The 23,573-nt window shown below is 35.6% G+C and overlaps 1 protein-coding gene across 4 annotated transcripts in view; it reads left to right on the top strand.

Moving 5' to 3' along the window:
- TFCP2 (transcription factor CP2) overlaps nucleotides 1-23,573 on the top strand; it is a 58,276-nt gene that overhangs the window by 23,222 nt on the left and 11,481 nt on the right. Inside the window, exons 2-15 of one of the 4 annotated variants that reach the window (XM_032492849.1) lie at nucleotides 7,184-7,335; nucleotides 7,883-7,959; nucleotides 8,897-9,002; nucleotides 11,049-11,155; nucleotides 12,984-13,136; nucleotides 14,008-14,118; nucleotides 14,660-14,748; nucleotides 16,376-16,424; nucleotides 16,798-16,891; nucleotides 17,770-17,860; nucleotides 19,240-19,352; nucleotides 19,801-19,943; nucleotides 21,553-21,604; nucleotides 22,039-23,497. In XM_032492849.1, the coding sequence (XP_032348740.1) occupies nucleotides 7,184-7,335; nucleotides 7,883-7,959; nucleotides 8,897-9,002; nucleotides 11,049-11,155; nucleotides 12,984-13,136; nucleotides 14,008-14,118; nucleotides 14,660-14,748; nucleotides 16,376-16,424; nucleotides 16,798-16,891; nucleotides 17,770-17,860; nucleotides 19,240-19,352; nucleotides 19,801-19,943; nucleotides 21,553-21,604; nucleotides 22,039-22,076 (1,375 nt within the window). In that variant the 3' untranslated portion in view covers nucleotides 22,077-23,497. Of the gene's footprint in view, nucleotides 1-7,183; nucleotides 7,336-7,882; nucleotides 7,960-8,896; nucleotides 9,003-11,048; nucleotides 11,156-12,983; nucleotides 13,137-14,007; nucleotides 14,119-14,659; nucleotides 14,749-16,375; nucleotides 16,425-16,797; nucleotides 16,892-17,769; nucleotides 17,861-19,239; nucleotides 19,365-19,800; nucleotides 19,944-21,552; nucleotides 21,605-22,038; nucleotides 23,498-23,573 lie in introns of those variants that run through there. The other 3 variants (XM_006192424.3, XM_006192423.3, XM_032492850.1) reach the window with 3 other exon arrangements.

The raw sequence follows: 23,573 nt of genomic DNA, 5'->3' as shown, positions 1-23,573 counted from the left end.
ATTGTAAATTGGTTAGAAAAAAGTGACTACTGAATGGGCAATAGATGATGTCATAAACTTTGTGTTAGAAAAATTACTAAGAACTAAAAAGATATACCATTTATTGACCACTGCTGAAACAGAGAAAGCCAAAGGAAAGAAAAAGATAGGAAAGAATGAAAAGAAATTATTTTATTTTAAAAATTGTTATGTGGGTTTTTTTTTTTTTGGATACATGGTTTTTAGTGCTTAGAATAACGTCTCTGGCACTAGTAGATACTCAAAAAATATTTGAATGAATGACTGGATTTCTTTTTAAAAAATGAGTTAATATTTCAGGAAACTTGTATTCTACTTGCTAGCTAGTTTTTACATAATTTAGAAGAGTGTATTCTGAGGGTGTAACTCATTAGAATCACCTTTGTCCAGGAGAAAGTGTAGACTTTCTCTGGAAACTGAAAACCTTTTTATGTCTTTAATCGAGAATATAATTTTAACGAATCGTCTGTGTCAGAAAAAACTATGCTGCTGAGTCTTTGGCTTTGGTATATAGAAGGTTTAGCATGCCTGGATGTTATCTATGCCTTTATTATGATTTGTCTAGTCCTTATTTTGTCATGGCAAATACACAAAAGTAGAAATGAAATTAAAAAAATATATATAGACATGTTCATAAGCCAGTTGGTCTAGCCAGTATATAGGCTTTTACAGGTATCATTTGGTTGCTGCTTTCTATGGCAGATGCTATAGAAGAAGATGCTTTGGATTATAACAGCAGTGAACGAGTGAGTGATGTTTCCTGTCTACCAGAGGGCACTGTATGCCAGTTAGTATTTTCTAATAATACAAATGATCTTAGGCCGAGTCCAGTTAAGCTTCTAAAACTTGAACAGGCTCAAAACATTTAGTCCTTTTAGAATAATAAAATCTTATCATTGATTTTGTGATTTATAATTAATTAACTTGATTTAAGACTAATCTTTAAAATGAGGCCAACTCTGAACTGGTCAGTTCAATCCTAAACTGATAATTGACTCTCCTGACAGAGTAGGCCTAACAAGACTTCATTGCTTCAAACATCCTCATTTCCTTTACTTACTTTTCTAAGAAATGATGTTAGGTCCTCTCACTTACTCTCATCCCTTTCCTTAGATTTTTAAAGTCTTCTTTTTAAAGTTCCACACTCAGAATTAAGCACAGTACCCAGGTGTAGACTGATTAGCATAGAGAAGAATGTCATTTCCCTCATCAGACTCTACTTTTAGTGAAACCTAATATCAGCATTTTTGGCAGTCATATCACACTGTTTGTCTCATTGAAATAGATTTGTTTTTTTAAGCCCTTGTCTTTCGCACATATATTGGGCCATTTTGTTACTGTTTTTAGTTCTGGGTGTTTATATTTATCCTTATTAAATTTTATTCTGTTAGATTTAGCCTCCATTCCAGCCAATTAGAATTATTTTAAAACTTGATTCTATCATGTATGATATTGTTTTCCCAGCCCAGATTGCTGTCATTTGCATATTTGACCATCATTTGGTCAAACCATATTAAAAAAGGAAAATGAGATAGTTTGATTATGGCTTCTAGTGATCCCTTATGCCCTGCCTAAATACTCATAAGCTGTTCTTTCAGTAACCTTTTCTGCAGTCTTGCCCTGGACTTCGTATTAGATCACTCTCATGTAAGGTATGAAGAATATACTCTCTTTTCATTTTGAAAATTGCTACCACAGACATAAAAAGCTAATCTAATATTTGGCATTATCAGAATCATGAGATTTGTCTGAGTTTACAGAGTGTCACTGATGGATCTCACCTGCACATTCTTTAATTCTCCTGGTATAGAATTTCATCAAGGTATATAATTTCATTCCAGGTACTTTTTCATAGTCTCCTTATGTATTGTGATCCATTAATCCCATATGTTATCTTCTCTTTCTATTCTCAAGATGGTTTTTCTTTACAGAAAAGATAGAAGAAAAACAGAAATTGAGATGTTCTTCTGTCTCTGCTTTATATTAATATGCCATTGACATCAAAGAGTGGACCTGTGCCTTCCCTTACCCTTTTTGCAAGTCTCAACACATTCTGGGCTTCAGCTCAAGCTTGCTTCTTTTTTTTTTCCAGTAGTTTCTTTCCTTTTATATAGATTTTTTTTTCTTGTGCATGTCCTAATTCTGAGTTGGTTGGTGAGCCTTCTGTCCAGTCTCTTTAGATAAAACTGCCCTTCTTTTTTCCCCTCTATCTCACACAATGTGAGATTGGCAGATTTCATTTTTGAGAACCTTTCCCCATCCCAGACCATGAGCTTGGGTCCTGTCGTCCTCAGTGTTTGAAGCCTGCTTGCAAAGAGCCTAGGGATCACTTCTAACTGTGTTCTTATTCTTCTTCCTGCCTACCTGGCTTGATTGCTTTCTTTTGAGGCTCCCACCACTTCCTCTTTTCTGATCCGTTTCTTTTTCTTGGTCAATTTAGGTTTAGAATTATAATTCTACTTAATTCTTCTGCCTGCTGGGTGGCAAATTTTTTACTGCATATGCTGCATTTTAGTTGAATGAGATTTTTCACCAGATATTCAGGTAGCAGGAATCTTTTATCACTTTGTGACAGAGGGCTCCTACCAAGAAAGTAAGCTCATTTCACCATTACTCAATAGTTAGGGCATCTCACTGGCTTCATGTTAAAATTTGCAGGGCTATCTCACCTTGCCAGGTGCCTCCCTGATCTGCCCTTCCACCCTTCCTACAAATCTAAAGAAATCAGTCCTCTTTCCTCTCCTCTTTAAAGGTGTTACGACTAGTTATTTACTGGATATTTTTTCTTTTTGGAGCTGACCTGAGTGGTGTGTAGTATCTTTAGTTCTTGCCCTTTCATGCTGTAACTAACATAAGGATACTGGCATGTTTTGTGTCATGTTTTATTTTCATCATGTTGGAGTCTAAACAGTGTTATAAATAGGGAGGTTAGGAGTTCATGGCATCTTATTGTCCCAAGTTACTTTCTGATTTCCTTAGGTGCTGCTGATACCTGTCTGTCTGCCTCTCTTACTCAAGGTAAAGCTCATCAAACCTCTCCGTCCTGCTCCAGGCTCTCCCTAGAAGAGGGTTTCAACAGCTGGTAGAAGGTTAAACCATAGCTGTGCATTAGTAGAGACCATTCAGAGGCTACCTTATCTCAAAAGGGTAATTTATACCTCAGGGGACCCTGAAGCTACCCTTCATGGAATCCCAGTTGGATACAGGAAAGATCACACCTGCTATTGTTTCTGTTCCTCTGTTACTTCCACTCAGATGCTCTCTCTTAGGCCTCTACTCTCAGGTGTGGATTTCTACTTAGTGGTGCACATATTTAACATACATTCAACTTACCTTTAATAGGTAAGATTTTTCTGTTCTTACATTTGATCACAGATACTGTGAGATGCTGAAAATTTGAAAATGATTAAAATATATTAAGGCTGAATATTCTAGACAATGCAGACAAATAAATGTAAATCATGTGAACAAATATTTACTAAGCACATAAAAGAAAAGTTATCCCTTTAAATAGTTTCTGCTTCATTGGAATGAATTAAATATATGAAGTAATCAGAGAATATAATAAAATGATCAGTTATACATTGGTAGCAACTACTTAGAGTCCACTAGAGTAAATTTTCCAAATCTGTACTCAGTTTACTTCTGAGAAGGAGCAGAATTCCAAATTTCCAAAACTTGTTCGCTAAATTTATTTGTTATTGTTTTGGTATAAGCAGGGGCCTAGAACTGTATTTATCAATGACCTTTAGCCTCCATTTATAGAAATACGGAACTGAGTGGTATTCTTACTCCCACAGCAGAGTAAAAGGAATGCAGTGTAGCAAGAACATGTGTAATTCAAATATATTTGAGATTTTTAGGTTTCAAATCTCTGATGAGATAATACAGTTTTGTGTCTTTGGTTTGCCTGTACTGTTTTGAGTTAATTTTAGGGGTAACTTTTAGAATCCCAGCTTCAAATGACATCTTTTGCTTAGTCATGAGGGGTTAGGCGTGAGGCCACATTATACTGAGAAGACTAGGAACTGTTGTTATATATTAACCTTACTAAGCACTGACATTTGAGAAGGAAAAAAAAAAGCACCCTACATTTATAATGTTTGAGCTGTTGCTATGCTGCAAAATCCATTTTGCCTTGATTCATGGTAATCGTCACTAATGTTTCAAGGAAACAACAGATACGATGCATTTGAGAATGTTAAGGCAACAGTCTCCTAAAGGCTAATGTCATGCTCCTTTTTTTTTTTTTTTTGTATATACATATTTTTTATTGAAGTATAGTCAGTTTACAGTGTTGTGTTAATTTCTGGTGTACAGCATAATGCTTCAGTCATACATGAGCATACATATATTCGTTTTCATATTCCTTTTCACCATAAGATATTGAATATAATTCCTTGTGCTATACAGTATAAACTTGTTTATCTGTTTTATATATATATTAGTTAGTACCTGTAAATCTCAAATTCCCAGTTTATCCTTTCCCACCCGCTAATGTCCTGTTTCTTGTTTGTAATGTTTTGCTTTATTTTCTTTATTGTTTGCTGTGGGAGCAGTGGTAGCTTCCTGATTTTGAGAAGAGGAAGAACTGGGACAGAGCACTTTTCTAGAAGACCCAGTGCCTCTACAGTTTTATAATCTCAAAGAAACAATAGTATGTTCCACCTGACAAATTAATATGGACAGAAAGAATTCTTCACCTTCTCCACTCTTAACCTGACCCAATGCGAGCAAAGCTCACACACCTCCTGGCCTAAAGAAGAGCAAAGCTCACACACCTTTTGTTTTTCTGGCCTTTGAAATACTTTTTAGTAACAAGAAACCTGTGTTCATAAAAACTGGTTTACATCTCACCTGCCTGAATTCAGCTAATAACATTTTAGATATTAGGAGAAAGAGAAATTTCTTTTCTAACTGCCCCCTCCTTTTTTAGGATACGTGCCACTAAATTTTTATTATGCCTACGTGTATTCTTAGGTCAATAATCAGAATATTGTTTTATATTCCAGTAAGTATTTAAAATGTTGTCTATACAAATCACATGATTGCAGTCATTTTTCTATCAATGGTGGGTTTTGCCTAAAGGTAATAACCTTATAATCCAATGTTTGGGGAGTATGTAGACTGCTGAAGGATGTAAGTGTATGTAAGGAATTGCCTTTCCATCTGTAGATCTCTTTGTTTTATAATATAAGCATAATGTTTAAATTATAGGTAAAGTTTGAGTGTGTTTCATTTTGAATGTGGGGAATGTTGACAAGAATCACTAGATCCCTGACCTCTGTCCTTTTAGAATCTCAGTTGTTTATTTTATGTCATGTATCTATTGCCTTTCTTTTATACCTGGAAGTACACTGTGGCCTATATGTATTTTTTCTATTTAAAAAACTTTATTGCAGAAAATTTCAAACATATATAAACCAAAAGGTATAATGAATCCTCTTGTACCCATCCTCCAGCTTTAAAAATTACAACATGTTACTACTGTTTTATCATTTATATCATTTCCCATCCTCCACTCAGTAATTTTTTAGGTAAAATTTATGTATATTGAAATGCACAAATTTGAGCTGTACAGTTAGAACCGTGTAACCCACACACCTAACATAATATAGAACATTTTCATCTCCATAGAAAGTCCCCTTGAATAGCTTCTAAGTCATTTCCTGCCCTGCTAGGAAACCACTGTCCTCCTTCATTTTGTCTATTTTAAAACATCATGTAAGTGGAATCATGCATTATATATTATTTTTTCTGGCTTCCTTTGTTCAGCATTATGTCTGTGAGATTCATCCATTTTGTTACCTTCCTTGTTTTGCTGAGTAATAGTCCACTGTGTGAATATACCACAGTTTGTACATCCATTTTCTTTATTATGAACATTTGGAGTCTTTCTAGTTTTTGCTTTTATGCTGTGGACATTCATGTACAAGTCTTTGGGTGGACTTATATTTTCATTTGTCTTAGATGAATACCTGTGAGCAGAATTGATAGATCAAGTGGCAGAGTTTACATTGATAAGAGACTGCCTAAAGTGACTGTATCATTTTACATTCCTCCTGACAAAGTGAGAGTTCTGGTTGCTTCACATCTGTGCCAACATTTGAGTTGTCATTCTTAAATTCATCCGTCCTAGCATATTCTTTAAAGTAAATTAAAATACATTTTATTTTGAGAAGTTTGTGGCATGTCTTGAGATAATTGGAAATACTCTTTAATTTGGTACATCTCTTAAGATCCTTCTAAATTTGGTCTGGGGTGAATGTTGATCATCACTGTTGGTCTCCAGGGCCCAGGATATTCTTTCTCACTAATCAATAGCTAGAAGTTATGAGGGGAAATTATTGCTAATCTTTTCCATCCATTTTAGCCCCTTATGGTTTCCAAAATATTTTCCCATGTATATCATCTTGACAGTAAGTGTGGTTCCCATTTTATGGATGAAGGAATGAAGATTCAAGAGAGCTTGCCCAAGATTTGCCTACAGGTTTTATGGACTGAAACTCAGGGCTTCTAACTTGGTCCAGTGCTCTTCGATTAGCACATCAGAATGAGTAACATACTGGAATTCATTAGATGTGTTCTTTGGTTTGCAAGTTTAGATAAACTGATAGAGATAGAAGAAGCCTCTTCTTGGAGGAGGTAGCTGGTAGGGATATCTCAGTATTAATTGTATTCTACAGAATGTAAGCTGACCTCGAAATCTCTACTGGTCATTGATTTATCCTTTTCATGTGGCTTCCTGGACTTTTGATTCTTGTTTTAGTTTTTAAAGTAGATGAGCTGATGTGGTTATAAAGATACTACAGATGATGGCTTTCTGAGAAATACAATTACTGAGTGTCCTAAACAGACATTTTGGAAGTCTGCATATAATTTTCAGAGCCCTTTTAGGAGCTTCTGTCTTATGATTCCTAGAAATGCTCTCTATGGACACTTAAGTGATTTTAGCAGTGAATACCTGTCATTGCGCACATTATTGGGGTCAGAGAGATATCACAGCAGGTAATCTGAACTGAATGGTTAGGAGAAACTTCATCAAGGTGAGTAACATTTATGGTTTCCCAAAGCATAAATTCCCAAAAATTGTATTAAATGGTTTCAACAATAAATCTGCACCACCATTGTCAGATGTTAAAGTAAGTTGTTTGTTTTATTTTAGTGATGTCCTCGCGTTGCCCATTTTTAAGCAAGAAGAGTCAAGTTTGCCTCCAGATAATGAGAATAAAATCCTACCTTTTCAGTATGTGCTTTGTGCTGCCACCTCTCCAGCAGTGAAACTCCATGATGAAACCCTGACATATCTCAATCAAGGTTAGATGTGGGCTTATTCATTAGTATTATTGCAGACCTGCTGGATTCATGACATTTAATTAGGTACACTCATATTAAAAAGTACATCTTTCTAGTGTGACCTGTTAAAGTCAGACCTTACTTTAGAGATTTGAGTCTCAGTGTCATATTTGATATTTATTACTTATCTCTTTTGTCTCCCTGCCCATTTTTAGTTCCTGTCTCCCTCTTTCTAATCCGTGTTCTCTGGACATCCCCATTCGTTCCTGTTTGAGAAGTATTACCCTTCCCAGTTCTGTTGTTTACCAGTTGTGTGGATTTGGACAAGTTGATTAAACTCTATGTTTCAGTTTCCTCGTATGTAAAACTGGGAATGATAATACCTTAGAGAGTTGTATCAATTAAATGATACAATTTATTAAAACACTTAGCATATAGTAAAGGATTATAGCTGTTACTAATTCTAGTAATATTATACTCATATATTCAGCCAACTGACTTTTATTCTTTCTGAATCTTGGGTAGTTAATTTGTGGTGAATATAATACGTAGTTACTTTTTCTTCTAGGTCAGTCTTATGAAATCCGTATGCTAGACAATAGGAAACTTGGAGAACTTCCAGAAATTAATGGCAAGTTGGTAAAGGTAAACGAAAATGAATAGATCATCCCCCTGCACAATATCCTTTTACCGACCCTTTTTAGATTGATATTCTTTTTTCTTCCATATAAGGCTTAGTGGTATCTCTTACCTGCTGCAGTTTGCTGGCAGAGTGGTAAACAGTTGTGTTACTTCTTTGGACTCAAGGCAAGCCTGCCTGTTCACATGCGTTTTTCAGAGCTGAGGCAATAGAAAGCTTAGCACTCGATGTCAGGGTGGTTTTCTAGCTCAGTAAAGTTCTTTTTGGGTAGAATAAAGTAACCTCCTTGGGATCTTTAGAGAAGTTCCAGTGTCTCTTTGGATACTCGATCTGGTGGCAAGGAAACCAGAAGCTACTGTTGATGAATAGCAGTTTTTAAGTCTGGACTGAAATGACTAAAAATGAATGTGATGAATTCACAGTATAGTTGGACAGAGGAGTTTGGCCAGCTGCTATAAAAGGTGATGAGAGGGATGTTAATAGGCACCTCTACAAAGTAAGAGTAACAAACAAAGTTGATAGAAGCATCCCCTGCCTCCCCTCAGTGTTGTCATAGGTTGTGGGGTAGGTTAGCAGGCAGGGGGCCTTGATGAGATTTTCATATACATCTGAATCGCTGAGCTGGATGTTCCGTGGTAACAGTATAGGCATGTAGCAATGCTTCCAGTGGGAGTCCTTTATGCCTAGTCCTTTACCAGTCAGGACTGATGTTTAAGGCGAGTTTTAAGTAAGATCTAGTTTACTATAAAGATTATATCTGAGCAATTAGAAAGTTTGCTTTGAAATAGAGGATGGTATGGGTTATAGAGTAAAACAGGTCTCCCGAAAAACAATTTAGGTAGTGTCTAGAAACCAACTAGGGATGACTTCTGCTGGTTTTCCTTTGTCAGCACTGATTTTTAGGGGATCCTGTTATCATTTGATTTTGCTGCTTCCTTTCAGAGCATATTCCGTGTAGTATTCCACGACCGACGGCTACAGTACACTGAACATCAGCAGCTGGAGGGCTGGAGGTGGAACCGACCTGGAGATAGAATTCTTGATATAGGTAAGTTAAGAGAAGCTAGTGCTCAGGAAATGCCTGTTACTGTGGTCTAAGAATTGGTTTTCTTTATTTGATGTTTACCTAGATTCAAAATGCTTCAGGGTGCTCGACTAACATGAACCTGGAAGTGGTTATTGACCAAGCATAAAAACCTTACTGGTACAATGATACCAGAATTCAACTTGAACGTGTAGATATGCTAGTTCCATAACAAACATTGCATTCATTACTTCAGGATGATTTTTTATTTTTGTTTTTTTAATTTAGTTGTGGTAAAATATACATAACATAAAATTTTCCATTTTAATAATTTTTAAGTACAGCTCAGTGGCATTAAGTACATTCACATTGTGCAACCATCACTACCATTCATCTCTAGAACTTTTTTCATCTTGTGAAACTGAAACTCTGTACCCATGAAACAATAACTTTCCATTCCCTACTCTCCCCAGACCCTGGTAACCACCATTCTACTTTTGTCTCTATGAATTTGACTACTCTAGGTGCCTCATATAAGTGAAATCATTCAGTATTTGTCTTCTTGTGATTGGGTTATTTCACTTAGTGTACTCCTCAAGATTCATCTATATAGTAGCATGTGTCAGAATTTCCTTCTTTGGGGGAACGCCTGTACATGTTGGTGGGAATGTAAATTGGTACAGCCACTGTGGAAAATAGTATAGAGGTTTCTCAAAAAAACAAAAATAGAACTACCATATGACTCAGCAGTTCTACTCCTGAGTATATATCCAAAAGAAACAAGAACCCCAGTTTGAAAAGATACATGCATCCCAGTGTTCATAGCCACATTATTTAAATTGCTGAAGTATGGAAGCAACCTAAGTGTCCATCAACAGATGAATGAATAAAGAAGATGTGGTATATATACACAGTGGAACACTACTGAGCCATAAAAAAGTAATGAAATTTTGCCATTTGTAGCAACATGGATGGACTTGGAGGGCATTATGCTAAGTGAAATAAGTCAGATAAAGAACGACAAATACTGTATAATATCACTTATATGTGGAATCTAAAAAATACAACAGACTAGTGAATAAAACAAAAAAATTCATTTTTCTTAAATCATAGGGCATAAGGGAAGGATCTTTAGAAACACACATGCAGCCTCTCTTCATGAATGTACTTTTAATTCTGGCATCTGTGTCTTTGATTTCTTATTGGTTATTATCTCCAATTGGCAAACGTAGTTGTTAAACAAATCTAAGTACTACTAGTTTTACCTGAGAAAATACTGGTTCTTATACAGATATCCTGATATCCATTTGATAAACTGACTTTAGGATAAATCCAACAAAGCTAATGTTGTAAAGTGGGAACCCACTTAATGCTGTCCTGTTTGAATCATTGATACCAAAACAGTAGAAGTTATAGTAGTTGTGATAATATCAGCCTGGCCTTATCTCTCCAGTTTGAATGTTAATAGAAGTCAGGGAATAATGTTTGAGTATGTGCCATATGGAATGGAAAGCAAAGTTCTAAAGCCCATTCATTTTTGCTTCTCTCTTGAGTATAAGATGTGTCATCCAGATACAGGATTCTTTGATGACTTCATAAATCAGCATCAGTTATTTAGTTTAATTTTCCCCACTTCTATTTGTGACACAGTGCTTTCTGCCTTTATCCAGACACTGCTTTATTCTTCTATGGCAGTCCTCTTACTTTACTTCTAGCAGTAACACTAATCATAAAACTGTAAGTGAAGCAGATTGTAAATTAAAATTTCCATGACACTAGAGCTAATGTGTAGACTAAATCTACCTTTAAATAGAATTTTGGCAAATTAAAAGGAAACTACTTTTAAATTATCTTATTTTTTAAAACTTCTTAAAGTGGAAAAAAGATACTCAGAAGGAAAGTATTTAGGTCAATTTTAGCTCTAATCAAACCTTTTTTTGGCAAAAAGAGGTTTAGGGTATGATACACAAAAATCTTAATAATTAGGGACCAATAATATAAGAATCAGTGCTTTCTTATTTAAACCCAGTAGCACTCATAATTGTTCAATGATTACCATTTGTTTCTCAGATATCCCAATGTCTGTGGGTATAATCGATCCTAGGGCTAATCCAAACCAGCTAAATACAGTGGAGTTCCTGTGGGATCCTGCAAAGAGGACATCTGTGTTTATTCAGGTAAGACATTGTGAGTGGGGTTCCAGCTGTAAAGAGCATCTCTCACTACCAGTTTGTTTCTTAAAGGATAAAACATCTTGAATTTGAAATCTTTACAGGGTTCCAGCCTGACTAGCAAGTGCAGGCTTCTCAACATGGGCCTGAAAGCAATGAGAAGTTTCTGAATTGCTCCTGTAATTTCCCCAATTTATGTATTTGTTTCTTTCAAAAATAATTTCTAATGGTTACATAATATTTTATTCTTTGAATGTATGTACCTAATGATTATTTAACATTGAGATTGTCCTAATTTTTTACTATTATCCAATAAGTTATTCTGAATATCTTTTTACTTAAAGTTTTTTAAAATTGAAGTATAATTGGTTTACAGTGTTGTGTTAATTTCTGGTGTATAGCATAGTGATTCATTTATATATATATATTCATTTTCATATTCTTTTTTATTATAAGATATTACAAGATATTGAATATAGTTCCCTGTGCTATACAGTAGGACCTTGTTCTTTATTTCTTATATAGTAGTTAGTATCTGCAAATTCTAAACTCCCAGTTTATCCCTCCACCCACCCCCTTCCCCTCCTGATAACCATAAGTTTGTTTTTTATGTCTGTGAGTCTGTTTCTGTTTTGTAAATAAGTTCATTTGTGTCATTTTTTAAAATTTCGCATACAGGTGATATCATATGTTATTTTTCTTTCTCTTTTTGGCTTACTTCACTTAGTATGACGATCTCCAGTTCCATCCATGTTGTTGCAATGGCATTTTATTCTTTTTTATGGCTGAGTAATATTCATATGTGTGTGTGTGTGTGTGTGTGTGTGTGTATGTGTATGTGTATGTGTATGTCACAGTTTCTTTATCCAATCATCTGTCAATGGACATTTAGGTTGCTTCCATATCTTGGCTATTGTAAATAGTGCGGCTATGAATATTTGGGTGCATTATATTTAAATTTTGATTTGCATATCTGATTATGTCCTTTGGGTAGATTCCTTGAAAACTCTTATTTGTAATAATGATAGCCAGTAGTTTATTGAGCACTTCCCATGAGATAATCACTGTGTTAAATAAAAAAAGAACAAACCACCTTTTATACATGATTTTATTTATGACTTTAACAATAATCCTGTGGAATAATAATTCTAGGGGGAGAGATATAGCTCAGTGGTAAAGTGTGTGCCTAGCATGCACAAGGTCCCGGGTTCAATCCCTAGTACCTCCCTTTAAAAAAAAAAAAAAAAAAAAAAACCCTAATTACCTCCTCCCCCCTCAAAAATAAATAAAATTAAAATAAAATAAAAACAACAATAGTCTTTGAGGTTTAGAGAAGTTAATAACTTACCCAAGCTAGTATTTGGTTGATCAAGTTTCCATTATTAGATTTGCCAAGGTCTTAGACTTTATACAGGAGCCCAGCAAACCTGTTTCTTCCTATTGCTTGTGAGCTTTCATACTTACTATTTTCCCATCATAGATGGTGCCTCTGCTTTCTAAAATCTACCATAAAGTTCAGGAAACTTTTACTAACAGAAATCATTTCACTATTATGTTATTTCTGTATTTTCTGAAGCAGTTTAATGAATTTAATTCCTCATAGTAGCTTTTGGTAGCATCACGTCTGTACATTTACTTTGTTTGCATTTGTAAATCATTTCAGTTTTCCTCATTACCTCATGAGAGTGTAAATTCTTCAAGATCACAAAAAGAGTAAAAGGTTTTTTGTAGGTATTCATAATGCTTTTTAAAGGTTTTACTGTTTTACCAACAACGTTGCTGACAGTTTTGGCTAACAGTACTGAAACCCGGCTGGGTGTTGTATTCTTTTCAGGTGCATTGCATTAGCACAGAGTTCACTATGAGGAAACACGGTGGAGAAAAGGGAGTGCCATTTCGAGTACAAATTGATACCTTCAAGGAGAATGAGAATGGGGAGTATACTGAGCACTTACACTCAGCCAGCTGCCAGATCAAAGTCTTCAAGGTATTCCTGGGCATCATGCCGACCCTTGGAACTTTTTCCCTTGTCTTTCATTTGTAACCTTAGTCACCAGGTCAGAAAGTCAAATTGTCTTTTTTCAAAAACTAGGAGAGCTCAGCCTAAATTAGAGGTATTGAAATAATTACTGAGATGCCCAGTAAAGAAATTTAAGTAGGGATGGGTATGGGAGAAGGGGAACTTGGAAGAGGGCTCATATGAATATCATATGGATAAATATGTTTTCTTTGAGAAAGACTCACTAATACAAAAGTATTCAGACACTGAAGGCCCCCTTTGCCACTCTTACCCTGACTCTGTAGCCTCTCCCCAGACGTAACCACTGTTAGTAATTTTGTATGTAACTTTCTAGTTCCCATCTGTGCTCTTATATACACATGTACATAGATACACATGTTTTCTTTTCTTTGAAGCATAAATGGGATTGTATTGCTTGAATTGTTTTGGGGCTTGCTTTTTTCAATTAACTATGTGCTTTGGAGATTTTTCCATGTCTGCAGCTGTAGATCTCTTATTCTTTTTCTACTCCATCAAACATTTAAATTTCCTGAGGGGAAGGGCATAGCTCAGTGGTAGAGTGTGTGCTTAGCATGCATGAGGCCCTGGGTTCAATCCCCAGTACCTCCATTAAATAAGTAAGTAAGTAAATCAATCAGTTGGTCAATCAATCAATCTAATTATCTCCCTCCCAAACATTTAAGTTTCTTATTTTCAAACTTAGATACAATGATACGTCTTGTATTTGCCTATTGTACATAGCTTTTTGTTTCACATGTGACTGTTCAGTTTGTAGAAGTAATATTGTTGGGTTGAAGGGTGAGGACTTGAGTTGAAAACAAAGTATTTCTCATTTCAGCCCAAAGGCGCAGACAGAAAGCAAAAAACAGATAGGGAGAAAATGGAGAAACGAACACCTCATGAGAAGGAGAAATATCAGCCTTCCTATGAGACAACAATACTCACAGAGGTAAAAGGATTTCTTTTGGTGACAATTTCAGTCAGTCCTTCTTACTCTTAAAAGAAAAGCCAATCATTTTGCAATATACAGTTGACTTGAACAGCACAGGCTTGAACTGCATGGGTCCACTTATACAGAGATTTTTTTTTTCCCACTAAATATGTCTTATAGTACTACATGATTTGCAGTTGGTTGAACCCAAGGATGCAGATACAGAGGGCTGACTGTCAGATTGTACCTGGACTTTTGACTGTGCTGGGGGAGCATGGTTGGTGCCCCTAACACCTGCGTTGTTTAAGGGTCAACTGTGTACAGATATCAAACCTTTACGTTGTATATCTAAAACTTACACAATGTTAATGTCAATTATATTTCAATTAAAAAAAAAAAAAAGAAACATCGCTTCCAGCCTGATCAGAACTTACTTGCCCTCTTGTTGTGAGGGCCTTTGAGAAACCAAGATTTACTTGCTATTTGAGTAACAGTGTTTTGTGGTGGAACTCTAGAGTCAAGTGTTCTTTGCAGTGTCTAAGCTGTCCTTTGTTTTTAGTGTTCTCCATGGCCTGAGATCACATATGTCAATAATTCCCCATCACCTGGCTTTAACAGTTCTCATAGCAGTTTTTCTCTTGGGGAAGGGTAAGTCTGAGAAATGAAATTGGCTTGTGTTTGTCCTAAATATGTATTCTTTCATTATCTTTCCATAAAAGAAATCTTTCCAAACCAATAAATACTTGGATTTGTCAGCCTTTGATGGACTTACGTATTAACTGAGGTTTGGATTATCTTCACAAGAGACTGAAAGAGTTTTATGTCACCTTTCTCTTCTTTTTCCCTCTTATTAGAAAATAGCATTTATGGTCAGTTTTCAGTGATTCAGGGACTGATCTTCTGGGCTTTTCACTTCTCCCTCTTACCGCTTACCTTGTGGTTATTTCACTTCCTGATCATACTTTTACCAGGGAGTAGTCATTGGGAATTGAAACACAGTTGTGCAAACACTAAAATCTGTTTGGTTACTTATTAAGAATGATCCTCACACCTAATTATTATGAATCTTTGATAATTGGGGGAATAAGGTGAAGATGAGAGCTAAAATGAAGTTTTGAAATTATCTGTGAGATGCATTTAATCTTGCCTTACTGTCTTTTACTGTCAGAGATCATTGAAAGTTGGTACAGACACCCACTCCGGTTTAAAAAAAAAAAAGTTGTCTTATAGTCCTAGCATTTAATACATATTCCACATAGGCCATATTGAAATTTGAAATAGTTGGGTTATGAAATGTTTGAGTATACTGTTCAGTTGTAATGTTTGTTTTTGAATTTATTTAGGCTCTTTGTTTATCCTACTTCTGAAAATATTTAATTAAGTTAACTTAAATATTCAAAATGGAACAATTAAGAATATAAAATAGGTAGAAATTGTAGAAGGAATAGATAACTAGGGCCCTGAGATAATGTAATTACTAAATTTGATTACTGAATTTGAATTTTGAAGCTAAGGCCAAAGAAAGAAAAAGATACTTTTTAAAAGAAAAAAAAAAATCTATCAATACCCATATGGATTGTACAGTCTACTTATAGGCAATTAAAAATATCAATTAGGATCTAAAAGTTGTAAAATTTTCTCTGCTCTTTGTCATGTAGTTCATTATTAGGCTCAAAGTTTTCTCCCATAAAAGAAGTAAACATTAGGGAAGAGGGACAATCTATTACAGCAAAAGGAAGTATAGGGAAAAATCAAGTGTGGAGATAGCCTTTGGATCACAAATTAGCAATAATTTTTGATGTTGTTTTAAAAATAATTATTGTTTTTATTACACAATACATGATCACATTGCACAGTATACATTTTACTCTAATTTTTTTCTGTATGTTTTTGTATATTTATGTATTTAATATAGTTGTAATATATGGATTACTTTTATATTCTGATATTTTTTGTTTATATTCTAATAAACTTATGTTAAGTATTCTTTATGCCATAATTTATCTAATCAGTTCCAACTTACTGGAATTTTGATATTTTTTTCCATTTCTTCAATAATAAAAAATGTTGCAAATGACATAGTTTCTACTGTCCCCCCCCCAAAAAAAAGTCTTTATGCTAAATTAACAGACAATATAACTATTGAGACAATATTATGGGCTAGCACAGATTCCTTTAAATCTCTAGCTTAAGATTTCTTATGGCAATGAAAAATGGAATGATGAACCCTGGTATGAGTCACGAACTCATCCTTTCATTTTAAATGTTTCTTTAGAAATGGTTCACCAAACCACCAGCCAGAGCCGCCACCTCCAGTAACAGATGTAAGTCTAGAATTAAATGTCAGTTATATGTAATGTCTAATAATACTTTGGTAACTATATAATTCAGTAGAAATGCCCAGCTTTTAGGGAGTATTATTCATTCATTCACTAAGCAAACATTAATTAAATTTTGACTATGAACCAGAGACTATGCTGTCTTTAAGGAACTTACAGTCTAGTGGGGAAGATAAGGATGGAATTCCATGGATATCTTGCATGGTTAGAGAAAGAAGACTGATGTATAAACAACTTCCAAGCATACTCGGCCTGTCTGAGCAGGGGTGTCTTTGGCTATGTGTTACCTAATGATGTAATGTTTACCTTTTAAAAGTTGAATTTATTTAGTTACCCCCAAAAATGCTTTCTCTTTCAGAACCTCTTGCCAACAACCACACCTCAGGAGGCTCAGCAGTGGTTGCATCGAAACCGTTTTTCCACTTTCACAAGGCTTTTTACAAACTTCTCAGGTTATATTTGCTTGTCCTTTTGTTTTCCCCAGCATGAGATTTCCTTTACGTTCTGGGGACTCCTGGTATTCCTGTGTTGTTTTGTGGGGGTGGGGGGAGATCTTAGTGCATTTTTATGATTAAATGAATTTCATAGAACTCTTAAGACTTTCTCACCAGCTGCAACTGTGCTGTTAAATACTCAAGAAAGACCTCTTAGTTTAAACTCATTTTACTTTTAAAATATTTATTCTATACAATACTTTAAATATGTATATATTCCATACAGTATTTTATCAAGGAACATTTGCCAGTAGTCTGAAAATTTCCCCTTGATACCACTATATTGTATTTTCTTTGCTCATTCCACTTTTATTTAGCACCTTCTGTGCACCGGGTATGGTAGTTATATACAAATGAATAAGGGATACTTCCTGGTCAGTCATCATCTAATGTCAAAGAAAATGCACATCAAAATAAAACTGTGAAAAAAGGTAAACAAGTAGTTGTGATACGGTAGATAAGTGTATACAAAGTGAAGTGTTTTGGGTGGAAGGGTCTGGAGTTAGGGAACGTGTGATGCACGAAGTGAATCTTGAGGGATGAGGAGGAGTCTGTTGATCAGACAATGGAAGGATATTCCAGGCAGGAGGAACAACTTGCTCATTAGACATGACCAGTGTGATGAAAGCATAGGGTGAAGTGGATAAGTTAATTGGGTGGGAATTGAGGTGGGAGAGGATGCAGGGGCCAGATCACGGAGAGCCTTATATACTGTTCAAAAGATTATGGACTATAGCATACTAGTAAAGAGCTGTCCTTGTAACAGAGTCCATTTTAGAAGTCATTAACAAAGAGAACCTTTGCCTTTATCACCCATTTTCATATATTTATTCCAGGGGCAGATTTATTGAAACTAACTAGAGATGATGTGATCCAAATCTGTGGCCCTGCAGATGGAATCAGACTTTTTAATGCATTAAAAGGCCGGTATGTAATTAGTGTTAAATATCAATGAGGTTGGATTTCAAATGGATTTGGATTCAGGGACAATACTCTTTGTATAGCTAAACACATCTTGTCAAAACATTCTTTTTGAAAACCAGCTATGTACCAAATAAAGATGAAAAATATCCTTTCCTATAACCATTATCATGGAGTTTTGCTTTCTGATGGGGAGAGAAATAAAGATATAAATAATAAGTATTTTGAATAGTGATAAATGTTTTGAAGGAAAACAAACAAAAACAAGGTTATGGCCTATAGAGTATACGGAATATGGCCAGGAAAGAGGAGGGGATATTTAAACTGAGTTATAAGAAGGATGGAAGCTTAGGAGTATTGTGAGGGAAGAGCGTTCTATGCAGAAGAAACAGTTGGTGCAAAGTCCTGAAGTCAGTTTTACTAGAGAAGAGATAATTCTTAAGTTTGGGTGGGAATTGCTTTAGTGTCTGCTTACAGATATTACATGTAATACAGAGTCATTTCTAGTCCCTGTTTGGGATTTACAATTCAAAATAAGTAGTAGTAATATTAATGGAAAAAACATACCGGTTAATGCCATAAAACCAAATCAGTGACTAAATAATGAAACAGATTGTAAATTATTTGCGTTTGTGTATATATTATAAGAGATATTGAATCAAGTTGGAAATTTTTAAGGAAAGAGATGAAATTCAAGAATTGATGACTAGGAGAAAAAAATGGATCTTTCATTTTTAAATGTGTTATCTACAGAGCATTTAGAAATAGGGAGGAATAAGATGATCAGATTAAGAGGTAACTGAATATGATTATCTAAGAAGAACAGAAGGAAGGCTAAAGCTACTTAGGACAAGCTGATGAGGGAGGTTTTCTGGTTTACTATATTGGTGCTTTTAAGCAAAAGGTTCATCTTGAACCTGACCCATAGAACAGTGACTCACATATTTTGAATATTTCTAACCTTTACATCAAGGGTCACCAACTCAAATGACTACAGAGGCCACATGTAAATGACAGTCAAGTCTGGAATATACTGAAGGATGCATGTACCACACAAGTAGAACAGCTGATTGGTTTTTTGTAAGAATGAGGGCCTTGGATCACCAGATCTGACTTTTTCAAGGAAAGCCGCACACACACACACACACACACACACACACACACACACACACACACACACACACACACACACCACACAGAGTCACACACACACACACACACACACCACACACACACATGAGTTAATAAAACAGCAAGTGAGCTGCAGTGGCCCAAATGCTACCAGTTTTCACCCAGCTCTGTAGTATTACTGTAGACACCCAAGTTCGCCCTTAAAATGTGCTTACCATGAAACATTTGGCTAACAGCTTTTTTTCCCTCCTTAGGATGGTGCGCCCAAGGCTAACCATTTATGTTTGTCAGGAGTCCTTGCAGCTCAGGGAGCAGCAGCAGCAGCAGCAGCAGCAGCAGCAGAAGCATGAGGATGGAGACTCAAACGGTACTTTCTTCGGTAGGTCGTTCTGAACAGGCCAGGACAGATGTGAAGGAAGATGAAGAGATGACTTACGAGCATGTGTGATGGGAATTTCTCAAATAGCAGATTCAGCCCTTGCTAGCAGTAATGGTAGTCGCTGATGTGGACTGAGCTCCTAATACACGCCAGGCACCCTTCTCAGCACTTCTGCATGTTTTAATTTTTACAACTGGTGTGTCCTCTTTGCAGTAGTTTTTATTGTTCTCTCCAACATTTAGATGAGGAAAATGAGGCTTAGGGATGTTAAGTAACTTGCCCCAGAGCACACAGCTAGTAAGTGGCTGAGTGGAGATTTGAATTCAGGCAGTTTGCCTCTTGTGTCTTTCAGAAAAATGGGCATTCCTAGTGGTCAGATTACCTTTAAGAGCAGAGAAGCTTTGTACTGACTGCCGTTTCTCTCTCCCTTTTGCAGTGTACCATGCCATCTACCTAGAAGAACTGACAGCTGTTGAATTGACTGAAAAAATTGCACAGCTTTTCAGCATTTCCCCTTGCCAGATCAGCCAGATCTACAAGCAGGGGCCAACAGGAATCCATGTGCTCATCAGTGATGAGGTAGATTTTCAGTACAGCTGAGTCGCCAGGGGACAGAGATTTGTCTGGGCATATGACGAGCAAGAACAGTTCTACTGGGGCAAAGTGTTTTCTAAGACAAGAGGTTTTTCAAACCTTTTTGCTTGCTTACCTTCTAAAATAATTTTTTTTAATGTGTATCCCCTTGCACATTTTTACATTGACTTAAAATTCTTTGCTTTAAGTTTAAATAGTTGCAAAAAATGTCATTTCTTAGCATATTATATGACATTTTTAAATGACATAATTACTTCACTATTCTATCTGTATTTCATGTAACCTAAATATAAAAGTAGTTATACTACTGCCATCTGTTAAAAAAATACATGAATATACTTTTTAACAGAATTTTTATATCATTTCTTTGTTTCCTTAAACTCATATTTTCATTCACTTCCCCCATAGAATTTCATCTTACTGTAACCTATTTTTATGCTTGAATATCTTTTAAATTTTTTTTTAATTTATTTTTTATTTTACTTATGGTTGTGGGGAAGTAATTAGGTTTATTTATTTATTTTTAGAGGAGGTGCTGGAGAATGAATTGAATATCTTTAATTAAATATCCTCCTGTATTTCTTCGGAACAAAAATTTGTTTCACTAAAAAAATTTGTTTCAATAAAAATTGAAAAATTATTTCTGCTGAATAGAATTATCACCACAATTATATAGTTGATTAAAACAATATAAATGTATTATATGTTTGGATAAGTAGTTGTTAACCATTAAGAAAAATTTATTAAAAGTGCGTTAATGAGATGAATGGGCTTACTCAATTCCCTCCCCTCTCTCACATTACAATTAATTCATCTTTAGATAAATACTGCTTATTGATTGCAAGAATAAGTGGAGTTCAGCATCAATTCCGTCCTGTTTTTTACCCCTAGATATGAGTGCTTTGGAATCTGATTCACATAAATGGATAGACAGGAATGGATGGAGTTTCACTAGAATAGCATGGCTGGATTTTTTTTTTTTAATTCTGAGTTATGTGCCAAAAATTACACTAGTGACGTTATGGAAAAATTATTTTGAATCATCTGTCATTTGACAGTTTCTGATTAGGTCACTCTTCAATTCTGGTGAAGAAGAATTGGAAACCATGTGACTCCACAAGACTTTATTACCCAGTCATTGGAGTTCACATTTGCAATTATACTTCTGCAGTAGGCTTTTATACCCCAGGGCAGAGCATCTTCACAGGACTCCAGGAGGGTGAAACTCTTGCCTTTATTTAATAAATTGGGAAAAGGGAGTTTGAGAAGGGAAAGTGGAAAAGGAAAACCAAAGAGGTTCTTGGGCAATTTTAGGAAAGAACAAATAATGGAAGTTGAATTCCTCCCATATGGGCCTATCTGTATCTGTGTGCTCCTTGGAAAGTCTTGGGGTTAGCCCAGGAAAACGCATACTCCAATTTTAAGATCGCTGTTTTAGAATGCTTAGCTTGTAAAACTTTTAAAAACTAAACAGGAGAGAAAACAAAACGAAGGATTATTTTTCACTTAAATCTAACATAATAAAAAGCCACATAGGCAAAATAAATACTGCAAACTGAACTTTTTAATAATCAGAATTTCTTGCTTTTTTCAGATGATACAGAACTTTCAGGAAGAAGCTTGTTTTATTCTGGACACAATGAAAGGTAATAAAATAGTAAGACAAACGCTTTTCCTGACAGAGTGTAAGAGCTTTTTTAAATAGTATTTTACTTCTTTGAGAAGAAAGGGAAAGTATTAACCGCCGTATTTGAGGTAAAGAAAGTGACATTATTAGAGAGTGACATCATTGTATGATTTGGCTTCTTGCCATTACCAGAGTAGACAAAGTGTAACTGATAACTAACTCTGTGCCATTCTCTTCCACCTTCTGCGGACAAATGAGGAAAATGAGGCATGTTGGTTTTATAATTTATTTTATATTTATTACAGGTAGTCTGTGATAATTAATAATTATACTGCTTCTTGTCCTGCTGTTTTTTCTTTCTCTATAAAAACCTTACCTACATATTTTTCTCCTGTGTTTTACAGTTGACTAAAGATTCTTCTCTCTCTCTCTTTTTTTTTTTTTTTTTTACAGCAGAAACCAATGATAGCTATCATATCATACTGAAGTAGGTGTGGGCCATTTCCTCCTCAGTGGCTGCTGCGTCCTTCACCTATTGAAACCTCCCCTCTTGAAGGGGGTTGCAAATGGAGATTTGAAGGGCTGCAGGACCTGACTTGTCTGACTGTGTGGGGGAGTCCTGGCCATGGAGGCAGAATCCCAGCCATCCGTGCTGGCCCAAGATCTGTGGCACAAACAGATTACTGCCCAACATGCATTTCTGCGACTATTCTTAATTAACATTTCTGGACCCTATTGTTGTTGAATATCAATAGAAACGCCACATCATTTAGGGTGAATGTAGGGCATAATGGTGATGAGAATTGTGTGATGTGTAATGGAAAGGTGTTAAGTTTTGTGGTCTGGAGCCATGTAAATTTTTTCTGACATAAAAGTGAACATCTCTATTCATAAGACTAGATGCTCGATCTTTTTTGCATCAAACACACTGGCTTTTTGCCACAATTGGCCTCTGAAAACCTCATCAAAGAATAGAGAGATAGGACAGAATTCTTCTTTTGATTCCCCAAAGTTCTATGACTAATAGTAATTTTAGCTAACATTTGTTGCACATTTACTTGTGCCAGGCAGTGTGATAAATTCTTTACATGGATTATCTTGTTTAAATCCTCTTAATAAGCCTATATAAAGTCAGTAATAATGATCCCTAATTGAAGATGAGGAAAAGGAGCCACAGAATGGCTAAGGAGCTTGCTGGGTAACAGGCAGCTAGCGGCTAGTGACACTGAAATGCACACCCAGGCAATCTGGCTCTTGTTAACTGCCATCCGTGACTGCCACCCTTGCAGTGCCCTGTGCTGTCCATGGTTTCTTACTGTGGCTGGAACCGAGGAATCAACACCAAAGGGATAAGCCACACCTAAATAATGATGAATAAATCAAGACTTACAAAAAATGAAAACACAGATGCTTTTAAAGCATCATCAGTTATCAGAGTCACAGAATTTGAGGAGGTGAAGACTAGGGATTATCTCCCTAGTAACTCCCCAGATTCACTGTTCTGAATGACCTTCTCAAACTATTAATGAGTTAGACTAACCCCTGCTTTCTCTTTCCCCTCTCTGCTGCTTCTTTTGGCATAGGAAGTTCTTTCACTCATGTAGGGTTCTTTTGTATAAGCTTTACAAGAAATTCATTCCGATCCCATTCGCATTCTTACCATATTCTTTAGTTCTTCCTGATTGTGATTGTGTGCGCTTGTGTGTGCGCATGTGTACGACTACAGGTCTTTTTTCACCCATGAAGCTTTATCCAGAAACCCCTTTAAACATTATGTTGAGGTGAAGAAAGATAATGTTCAAAAGATTCTGTACTGAATTCAGATCTGTGTGTGTGTGTGTGTGTTTAAAGCATTTGATAAAGTTTAAATGTTTTTATACAGAGATTTTCGTTCATTAAAATCAACCTGGAACATGGTCTGATTTCTTCTGGTTTGAAACAAACTGAAAATTTTGAAACTGGAAAATTAAGTCAAATGACTTATTTGA

The sequence above is a fragment of the Camelus ferus genome, chromosome 12 (assembly GCF_009834535.1).
Source record: "Camelus ferus isolate YT-003-E chromosome 12, BCGSAC_Cfer_1.0, whole genome shotgun sequence".
Lineage (NCBI taxonomy): Eukaryota > Metazoa > Chordata > Mammalia > Artiodactyla > Camelidae > Camelus > Camelus ferus.
The sequence above is the reverse complement of the archived record's forward strand: the minus strand, read 5'-3'. Positions and strand labels throughout refer to the sequence as shown.